This window comes from Myotis davidii, unplaced genomic scaffold, assembly GCF_000327345.1.
Source record: "Myotis davidii unplaced genomic scaffold, ASM32734v1 scaffold296, whole genome shotgun sequence".
NCBI lineage: Eukaryota > Metazoa > Chordata > Mammalia > Chiroptera > Vespertilionidae > Myotis > Myotis davidii.
This window is the reverse complement of record NW_006288889.1, coordinates 1,591,702-1,603,267: the sequence shown is the minus strand read 5'-3', so window position 1 is coordinate 1,603,267 and position 11,566 is coordinate 1,591,702. Positions and strand designations below refer to the sequence as shown.

The 11,566-nt window shown below is 40.0% G+C and overlaps 1 protein-coding gene across 1 annotated transcript in view; it reads left to right on the top strand.

Moving 5' to 3' along the window:
* Positions 1-4,683, top strand: part of RFX8 (RFX family member 8, lacking RFX DNA binding domain) — a gene marked incomplete at its 5' end in the record, with an annotated part of 51,726 nt that extends 47,043 nt beyond the window's left edge. Inside the window, one exon of the mRNA XM_006761121.2 lies at positions 4,363-4,683. Within this exon, the coding sequence (XP_006761184.1) occupies positions 4,363-4,539 (177 nt within the window). The remainder of the gene's footprint in view (positions 1-4,362) is intronic.
* Between the last annotated feature and the right edge of the window lie 6,883 nt (positions 4,684-11,566).

The window sequence follows — 11,566 nt, the reverse complement described above, 5'->3', positions numbered from 1 at the left end:
TTGATGGACTCTGTAGGGTTTTATATGTATAATATCATGTCGTCTGCAAATAAGGACAGTTTTACTTCCTCTTTTCCAATTTGGATGCCTTTTATTTCTTCTTCTTGCCTAATTGCAATGGCTAACACTTCCAGTACTATGTTGAACAGGAGTGGTGAGAGGGGGCACCCCTGTCTTGTTCCTGTTCTTAGGGGAACAGAGTGTCTATTCTGATCACTTTCATGTCATGGATGAGAAAACTGAGGTTCAGAGAAGCTAGGTGACTTGCACAAAGTCATACAGTAAGCAAATTGGGACACAGAGATTGGAGCCCTGGCCTGCCTGATCTCAAGTCCATTCTTCTCTCACAATACTAGGAGCATGATTCATGCCCTCAGAATAGTAGAACACAGGTTACTGGGGTCAGCGATCTGGCCTGGAATGCCAAAATGAGGAGCCATACTGATACAGGAAGCAACTGAAGCACTTCCGCTGATTCAGGGGAGTGGCTAGTTTACAAAATCTTGACAACAATTGTCTTGGTACTAATTTCTAAAACTTCTATACCTATGTTTGGAAGTTTAGCCAGTTTACATCGTATCTCTTCTGCACCCATGAGTTCCTTTTTTGTGTAGATGAGAGGTGCTTAGTAGGAGACCATTAAAGGCAGGGCATTACCCTTGACCTGGGTTAATTGTGGTCCTGGCTAAGGGATGAGTCACAGCATGAAAGTGTTCATATCCTACAGTCCTCAAAATAACTGGAACCTTCCAGGGCCCTCTCCTTCCAGAACAAAGCCTCTTCCCAAGTTCTCCAGAGTGCAAATAACCTGTAAAGCTGCTATGGAGCACTGCTCAAACAGGACTCTGTGCTAGACAAAAACACTATGACTGGAGCGAAGGAAATGCATCTCTCGGTTTTATTAATTCTCTGTCTGTATTTGGTCTTATTTCCCAATGCTAATTCATGTATCCAGCTGTCTTCAATGACCTTGGTGCAGTAGATTCAGACATGTGTCTGTAAATAAGAAACTCACCTCTTTTGTGAGTATGTGTAAAGCAGACATACTAATGAGGCTTGAAATAGTGAAATACTGACCCCAAATCATGGACCCAGTGGCAAAGGGATGGGGATGGGAGGAACTGGGCCTTCTTAGAAGAGGAATAGCTGGAGCAGGCAGGTAAGGCACCACTCACCAGTTGGTGTTTCAAGGCTCTTGGCAGAGAAAAGGTCCAGTTAAATCTTAAGAAGGGCCTAGTTGGCTGTGCTGTGCCCAGGAGAATGTCTCTCTCTGCTTCCTGACCCTATGGAGAATGTATCCCTTCCTGGAAACAGGGCCCTGCCAGGGCTGGCCAGTGGGAAGCTCAACTAAATACAGTGGGGCCTTGACTTACGAGTGTCCTGACTAACGAGTTTTTTGAGATACCAGCTGTCTCTCAGCCAATTTTTTGCATTGAGTTGATAGAGTAATTTAAGTTAACGAGCTCCTTAACAAGCTCGGTCTTGGAATGAATTAAACTCGTAAGTCAAGGCCCCACTGTACACTGAAACATCCTGTACAGCCTTAACAAGACAAGCATGTGTGCTTGGCATTCAGCTCCAACAGTGCCGATCTCTCTTATCACTGGCTGGAGCAAGAGCTAGGATGGTAGACAATTTAGTCACCAAGGTAACTGGGAATAAACTTTTACCTCTGGGGTGTAGTTGGAAGTGGCTGGAGAGCAGACACTGAAGGGCTCCCTGTATTGGGCATTTCAATGGATCATTTCAGCAGCCCAACAAGATGGTGTTTTCATTGCTCCCATTTCTCAGATAGCAAAACTGAAGCTCCTGGGGATGAGTAATGCTCCCAAGGTTACTTCGCCAATAATAGGCAGAACAGGGATTCAAATCTCCATAAATCTTCTTCCGAGACTATCCTTTTCTAGCACCTTCTCTATCTCAAAGGGTATGTCCATGTGTTTTCATTCCAAGTTCAGTGAGTTGGGAGTAAATGAAAAATATCTTCAAGTCTGATGATTTGGGGAAATAAGTAGCATTTCTGGTACATAAATTCCTGTGTTTAAACTCTACATCCTCCACTGATAACCTTGGAAAAGTTGCCCAATCTATCTGGGCCTCAGTTTCCTCATCTACAAAACAGTAATAATAATTTCTAAGTCCATGAGGCCATTATGAGGTTTAAATAAGTTAATCATCATTCTTAGAACATGAAACTCGTGGAGCATAGTAAGTAATCATTGTTATTATTTCTCCAACAAAACCTCCTAACACTCTCTACCCAACACTCTCTACCCAACCCACTAGCAATTCTGAAATTCATTGTATTGGGGTTTGACCTATATCATGTGCCACATAACATTTTGGTCAACAATGGACTGTATGTACAACAGTGGTCCTATACGATTAGAATGGAGTGGAAAAACTACTACCACCTAGTAAAATCATGGCACAACACACGCATTACTCACATGTTTGTGGTGATGCTGATGTAAACAAACCTACTGCACCTCCAGCTGTAGAAAAGCATAGCATATGTATTATGTATAGTATATAATACTTGATAATGATAATAAACAATAGTTATTGGCTTATATATTTACCATACTATATCTTTTATCATTACTTTAGAGTGTACTCTTTCTACTTATAAAAAAACATTTGCTATAAAGCGGCATGCCATGTCATGCTGGCTACAGTCTCACACAGAGTCTCCATTGCATCATTTTCTCTTGCACTTGATTTAATCTCATTTTGTTTTGTACATTAACATGTTGTGCAGCTCTGTAGCCTAGGAGCAATAGGCTAACTGTACAACCTAGTTGTGTAGTAGGCTACCACCTAGCTGCACTTTATGAGGTTCACATAATGATGAAATTGCCCAATGACAAATTTCTCAGAATGTATCCCTGTAGTTAAGAGGCGCATGACTGTATATTTAATTGGCAGAAACATTAGAGAAAGTATTAAAGCATTAAAAGCAGATGAGTGTCACATAATCCAAGGTAATATGCATTAGAGATTAATTAAACCTGCTTCTCTTGGTGAATGCTCACTGAATTAGCGATAGTGACTTAATTTAATGCCAAAAAGTTATGCTCATTCAATTTTCATTGCACTCATTATTTAGCATTGCACTCATCATCAACAAAAAAGTACACTCTCTGTGCCTCATCTGCACTTACCTGCCATGACTAACGCCCATGCAGTTGCACATCTGTGTCAGCTGCATTCACTGAACAATTAGCATTGCCCTGCACCTGCATGAAAACCCAGGCCAGCACTCAGATTTCCATCGCCATCTGTCACTCTTCTACCTTCTAGCAACGTTCAAAATAGTAAGACATCAAGGCGTTTTAAGAATACTGTAAAGAATTACACTGATATGAGGTGGTATTAGAATATTTTTTTGAAAATTCTTAGTTTTTGCTTTAGTCCATGTGACTCAAGGATTAAAGCATAGCAAAATTATTAAAAATAATAAGTGACTCTTAAGCTGTAGGGTGAAGGTGAAGACAATGTTTTTTAGAAAAGAAAAACATCTTTGCATTGGGTGATGATGGTTATTATCAAATTTACAGAGCAAGGGTGAGAAATGTTCTTTCATGAACCTTGTATTTGAAGTTATCTTGTACACATCTTTGTCAAAATATAGTAGCTTACTGGGGGCTTATTAATGGAATCAGACCAAGAAAGTATATCACTGCTGGTTTGTAAAGTAATCACGTGCAAGGATTTGCCAGTCCTCCCTCTGAGCTAAGGGAAGGATGGCATTTTATCCTTGTCCTTCTGATGGGAAGACCCGCTCAGGCAAGTCAGATGGCCTATGTGAGAGCTGGTACTTCAGTTCATATCAGAGTCCATGAACCTCTCAAATCTATCACTACGACATTGAGTGCCATTATCTACTGGTATATTTGACGGATGGTGGAGGGAGGGTCTACGTGAGAACTTGACCCAATTATGTTAGCCCAGAACTGGCAAGAATGCAAGATTGGTATCCATCTGGAAGGCAGGCAAAGTGATGTGTGCTACAGCCACGGGGAAGCCCATGGGTATTTCACAGTTTATTCGTGAGTCTCTTCAATGGGAGAGTGTGGTTTTTTAAACAGTGTCTCACAAACCATGGCAGGCAGCCCCCATTCCTTTTCCTAAAGAGAGCCCACCTGCTCCCATTCCCTGGCCTCTCTTGCACCATCTCTGGTGGAGATTCCTTCCATGAAGTCCTCACCGACCCTGAGCATTCCCCTGAGAAATTAGGATCTCCTATAGCAGAATAAATCCACAAGCTTCCCAATGTGGGGGCAAGGGTGTGGTAGAAGAATTCAAATGATGGGCCCTGCATTATTTTTCCTTTTGCTTTTAAACATTTCCCTCTTTCAGCTCGCCCAGGTATTATTGGAAGACACGGCCACCAAAAGCACCGTCAAACTCAGCCTCCCTGTGGGACAAGAGGCCCTCATCACCCTCAACGATGGACAAAAGTTTGTGATTCACATGTCAGATGTACCCCAAAGCTCTGAAAATATTCATTTCAGGGAAAGCAGTGCTAATAAGTAAGACTATTTATTTGAATAGAACAGAAAGAAAACATAGATTTTCATTCTTAAAAATATATGAAATGCTAAAACTTTTGTATTGATAAGAAAAAAGATTGTATGTACATAATAGAGTATAGTATTGTCTGTTTTATGTTTATGTGTATTTCAAGAAGTTGGTTTTGATGAAACGTATAAACTGATTTGGAGAATAATATTGGTAGCTGTTTGTTCTCCTTTGGGCTTTCCAAGTGTTTCTATTTGGGGACTTCGCAGAAGAGAAATCTTGTTGGGAGAACAGAAATTGATATATTGTGGGCCATTGGAAGGGCACCAGGTGTTAGGTTGGTGGGGTCAGACTGGACCTGGGTTTAGCAACCTTGGTACTTAGGTTCTGGCTAGGAAAGAATTCAGAGCCAAGATTCAAACTATAAGAGAAGATTTATTTAGAAAATCATAGAGGTGGAAGAAACAATTCTTAGAAAAAATGGGCCAAGGAAACAAGTCATAGAGGCAAAGGAAGGGCCCTAGAAGCTTGGGAGTGAAAAAGAGAATGGTAACTCACCTATGGAGAGATGGGAGGGGAAGGTGCCAGTGTGCTCCTGGGAGGGAGAGGCGCTGGGTCCTCCGTCCTATGGGCTTTAGGGGGAGGATTTTAAGGGAGGTCCCAGGGAAGATCTCAATAGAACAGTGAGCAGCTTTTCCCAGGTGTGTCCTTTCAGGGTCATGGCCTCCTCGATGGTCAGCACCAAGGCAGGGGGGTCATTACCCAGTGCAGCTGGGCTCAAAGTCAGCCGTGGGGTCACTTGTCTGGTTTTGTGGCTTCTCTGGGCCTGAAGCTGAAGTACAACTGAGGCCTACATGTTACCTCTGGGGAGGAAAGGTCAGGGGTCCAAACTGTAAGACCAGCGTATGCTGGGGAGGAAAGCCCACCCTGGGGATGAGGTCCCACCTTACAGCTGTCTGCTAGGCACCTGGGGCTGTCCACCCTGATGACCTTCTGTACCTGGCCCAACATCCTTGCCCTGCTCATGTCAGTCTAACTGCCCACCACAGACACATTTCCAGAGAAAGATAAAGTTTGAAGAATGCAAACTGTTACAAGAAGTAAATGGCCAATGGTAATATTATTTTCCTTCACCTTGGTAGTACTCCAATTGAAATAGAATTTGTAGAAAGATCTTCTCAGGCAGTGAAGAATAAAAAAAATTTGATAGCACTGTTAGACTTACGCACTGGTCCATTCATCCATCCCAACTTTCTTTGGTTCACCATCACAGCTTCCTTAAAGTGAGATACAATTTTGAATCTAATAACATCTGCAACAAATGAGGATGTCCTACTTTGAATCACTTTTTATTCCTCTCTTTGTTACAAAATCCTAAAAAGTGTTGAAACTAAGAACAGAGCATTATTAAACCAGATCCATTTTTGCGTAACTGGTTATAATATTTAAAAGAAACTTAACAATTCATGCTTACCATGATTTCTGGTATAAATAAAAATAAGGAGAGGACACTGATCTCATATTCTATAACAAGTTAAATTTCCCTAAATGCTTGGAAATTTTAAAGAAACTTAAGAACTATATGTCACTAGATTCATTAAGAATGATTTGTCTTGCCCTAGCCAATTTGGCTCAGTGGATAGAGCGTCGGCCTGCAGACTGAAGGGCCCGGGGTTCAATTCCGGCCAGGCCCGGGTTTCGGGGTTGATCCCCAGTAGAAGGCGTGCAGGAGGCAGCCAATCGATGATTCTCTCTTATCATTGATGTTTCTATCTCTCTCTCCCTCTTCCTTCCTCTCTGAAATCAATAAAGAAATATATATTTTTTTAAAAAGAATGATTTGTCTTTATAGCTTAAACAGTAATATTTTAGGCCTTTTACCAGTACATTTAATATGTTATCTCATTTCTTAAGCTATCTGGGAGTAGTTATTTGTCAAAGAATAACTCAGAGATATTCCTTTGCTCACTGTTCTGTGTCTTTGCATATCATTGGTTGCTCACAGGTAAGTAGACAGGTGGTGGACTGAGGCAAGGAACAAAGACAACAATGAGACTTACCAATTTGGGAACAGTGAAATATTTTTTGGCATATTTTGGGGTAAACTGATTACCTGAGAGCTAGCAGAGGGCACTCTATCCTTGAAAGGCCAACCAGGTTTATCAAAGAAAATTTAATTGTTTACCTGTGGGGTTAGGAGTTAGGAGAGGAGATGAGGCTGCAGAGTAACAGGAGAAGGTGGGCTTCTGGGGCCCTCATGGATTCCAGCTCTTTATCTGGGGGGTGGTCATACAGTGTGCTCATCTTGTGACAATGTGTCACAAAGCTTACAATATGACTTGATTGCCTTTCTGCATATGTTATGTATTTAAGGTGTATTTTTTAAAGTAGAAAGAGTTGCACACATCATGGGGATTGTAGTGGAGGCTGCTGGTGGGAGAAGGGCTGGAAAGCACACAGATTCCAAGAGAAAGTGAGCTGGGTTGATGGGCTGCTAGGGCCAACACGCGTTGGTGCGAGGCTGGCACTGCCACCTGTGTTTTGTTTGCCTCCCATCTCATGAGTGGAGGTGGAGACCTGGCAAACACAGGCCTCAAGCCCTGGTACACTTTCCACCGAGGAGAAGTGAGGAGAATTCATCTTTAATAAAGTTTGACATTTTTATTTTTACACTGGGCTGGGGATTCTAATTACTAATAGAGAAGCTGTTAGATTGAAAGTAGCTGGTAGTCTTCTATTATTTAAAAATGAACATTAATGTGAATAGGAACTTCCTCTAGCCCCTTCCCCAAACTTGGATTTTTAGCCAACAGCCATAAATAACACACAAAGCAGGTGCAAGGATTGCTTTCTGCTTGTGCCATCTATCAGTTCACAGTAATGGCATTACAAATTCATCTTTAATGACTTAAAACAGCCACAATTTACTTTATTATTTCTTATCAGCCCACGGGCTGCTTGGACAGTTCTGGTGACCTGGACTGGACTTGGTTAACCTCGTCTGGCTTTGCTCCACCATCTGCTGCCCCTGCCGAGCTGGTTGGGGCTGGATGGTCTAGGATGGCCTCCACTAGAATGACCCGGCTCTTCCCTGTGTGACCCCACACCCTCCAGCAGGCTAGCCTGTGCCTGTTCCTATGGCAGAGGTGGGACCCAAGAAAGTGAGAGTGGAAACACACAAGCACGTTTTCATGCTTCCGCTTGTGACAGTGTGTTCCTGTCGCATTGGCCAAAGTAAAGTAGAGAGGATATGAACATAGTGAATGGCGTGGACACAAGGAGGTGTCAAACAACCGCAGTCACTGATTGCAATCCAACTAATCAAGTTCAACTCAATATAATGTTGCAAAATTATTTGTCATGTATTTATTAGTTTATTGAATAGTCTTAAAGCACTGGGGATCACCAATGAACAACTGGGCAAATCCATGCCCTTTGGCAGTTTATATTCCAAGTGGAGGGCTGACACTGAGCCAACTGACAAATAAAAGCCTAATATCTTAGGTGGTAATTACTAAGTGTAATAGTAAAAAACAAAACAAAAAACAAACAAAAACACAATGAGGGAGATAGAAAGTGAAGGTGATGCTGGCTTTAAAGCAAGGTCTCTCTCACAAGGCGCAATTTGAAAAGAGATCTGAAAAAAATGAGAAGGTGGGAGAACAAATTAGAGAAGTGTAGCAGCACTACCCGGCAGCCCCATAACCACTTGATGTTAATGGCCATGACTTTGAAATGATTAAGAGATTTAAAATCCCTGGTTTGCAGGAATGTGGCAAGCTCATTTATTTGAACCAATTCATCAGGTGAAAACAATTATACATCTTGGAGAAAATATATAAAATATCTTATTAAAAGCATCAAAAAGCTGAAAAGATAGAAAAATCTCCAGCTCAAAATCTAATATAGCCAGCTAAACTAAGCACCAACGCTCCCTTTTCTGATCCACACAATTTTGAGCTTCGAGTTCGATGACTTCTCTCGATGTTAGGGCAATAGTCAAATACCACACCCACCAAGGCTGGGGGTTCTAATGGACACCCAAAGGGCTGAACATTTCAGGAAGGGTGATCAGAAGTAAGGTGCTCCTGCCCTCCCCACCCCCAGGAATAACGAAGTTGCTGAGCACATCAGAGCAGGAGAACTGTCACTGTCTCAGTTCCTGGCATCCACTTCTGTTACTGACAAATGACATCCTATTGTATGGGTATACCACTTTTTATTTACTTATTCATCATTTGATGGACCATTAGGTTGTTTTCACATAATGGGAAAAATGACTATTGTCATTTCCACTTGAGTGGTGTCTATATAAACACTTGTGACATGGTTTTGTGTAGATGTATGTTTTCTGTTCTCTATGGTATATACACCGAGGAGTGAAGTTGATGGTTCATATGGTAGCCCTATGTTTAACCTTTTCAAAAATTGCCAAACTGTTTGCCAAAGTGGCTGCACCATTTTATATTTCCATCAGGAAAAAAACTCTTGATGAACTTTAAGGGAGAAATTGACAGCAATGCAGTCATAGTAGTAGACTTTAACACCTCACTGACATCACTGGATAGGTTTTCCAGACAAAAGATTAACAAGGAAACAGAGGCCTTAAATATACTACATCAGATGGATCTAACCAATATTTACAGAACATTTCACCCCAAAGCATCAAAATATACATTTCTTTCAACTGCACATAGAACATTCTCAAAGATAGACTACATGTTAGGTAGGGCACAAAACAAGTCTATATAAATTCAAGAAGATTGATATAATACCAAGCATTTTCTCAGATCACAATGACATGAAGTTAGAAATCAACTACAATAAAAAACTCAAAAACACTCAAATACATGAAGGTTACATAGTATGTTATTAAACAATGAATGGGTTACCAATGAGGTCAAGCAAGAAATTAAAAACTTCCTGGAAACACAAAAAATGAACACACAAACACAAAACCTATGGGATACCATGAAAGCAGTCCTGAGAGGGAAGTTCATAGCACTACAGGTCTACCTCAAGAAACAAGAAAAAGGGTAATCAACCATCTAACCCTAACACTAAATAAACTAGAAAGAGAACAGCAAAAGCCCAGAGGAAGTAGAAGGAAAGAAATAATAAAGAACAGAGTTGAAATAAATGACACAAAGACTAAAAAACAGTACAAATATCAATAAATCTAAGAGCTGGTTCTTTGAAAAGATAAATAAGATAGATGAACCCCTAGCCAGACTCAAGAAACAAAGAGAGGGACGCAAATAAATAAAATCAGAAATGAAAGAGGCTATATAGCAATGGACACCACAGAAATACAAATGATTGTACGCAAATACTATGAACAACTGTATGCCAACCAACCAGACAACCTGGATGAAATGGACAAGTTCCTAGAAACATACAATCTTCCAAAACTCAATCAGGAAAAATCAGAAAACCTGAGTAGGTCAATAACAACTGATGAAATTGAAGCAGTAATTTAAAAACTTCCAGCAAAGAAAAGTCCTGGACCAGATAGATTTACAGGTAAATTTTACCAAACATTCAAAAAGGAACTAGCACCTATCCTCCACAAACTATTCCAAAAAATTCAAAAGGATAGAACACTCCAAGCTCTTTTTATGAACCCAGCATTATCCTAATTCCAAAACCAGATACAGATACTACAAAGAAAGAAAATTATAGGCCAATAACCCTGATGAACACAGATGCTAAAATACTCAACAAAACATTAGCAAATCAGATCCAGCAATATATTAAAAAGATCATAAACCATGATCAAGTGGGATTTATACCAGGGACACAAGGTTGGTACAAGATTTGCAAATCAATAAATGTGACATATCACATAAGTAATTTAAAAGATAAAAACCACATGATCATATCAATATATACAGAAATGGCATTTGACAGATCCAGCACCCTTTTTTGATAAAAACTCTCAGTAAAGTGAGAATAGAGCAATCATATCTCAATATAATAAAGGCCATATATGACAACAACACAGCCAATGTAATAGTCAATGGACAAAAACTAAAAGCATTTCTTTTAAGAACAGGAACAAGAACAGGAACTTCACCACTCTTAATCAACAAAGTACTGGAAGTCCTATCCACATCAATCATACAAGAAGAAGAGATAAAGGCATCAAAATTGGAAAGGAAGAAGTAAAACTGTCATTATTTGCAGATGACATGATATCATACATAGAAAACCATAAAGACTCCACCAGGAAACCACTAGACTTAATAAATGAATTCAGCAAGGTAGCAGGTTACAAAATCAACATCCACAAATTGAGGGCATTTTTATACACCAATAATTAACTCTCAGAAAGAGAAACTAAAAAAAGCAATCCCATTGCAACAAAAAAAGTAAGATACCCAAGAATAAAGTTAACCAAGGAGGTAAAATACCTGTACTTGGAGAACTACATGACATTTAAAAAAAAGAAAAGAAAAGAAATAGAGGAAGACACAAATAAATGGAAGTGTATACCATGTTCATGGATTGGAAAAATTAACCTCATTAAAATGTCTTTTCTACCCAAAGCAATCTACAGATTCAATCCAATCCCTGTTAAAATACCAGTGGCATACTTCATAGAGCTAGAACAAATACTTCAAAATTTATATGGAACTACAAAGGACCCCAAATAGCCACATCAATCTTGAGAAAGAAGAATTAAGTAGGAGAGATCACAATACCGAATATCAATCTATACTACAAAGCCATTGTAACCAAAAGAGTCTGGTATTGGCACAAGAACAGGAATATAGACCAATGGATCAGAACAGAGAATCAGAAATTAACCCACACCATTCCAGTCAATTAATATTTGACATGGGAGGCAAGAACATACAATGGAGTAAAGACAGTCTCTTCAACAAATGGTGCTGGGAAAACTGGCAGGCACATGCAAAAAGATAAAATGAGACCACGAACTTACACCAAACACAAGGATGAACTCAAGGTGGCTAAAAGACTTAAATGTAAGGCATGAAATCATAAAAATCTTAGAGGAAAACATTGGCAGTAAAATATC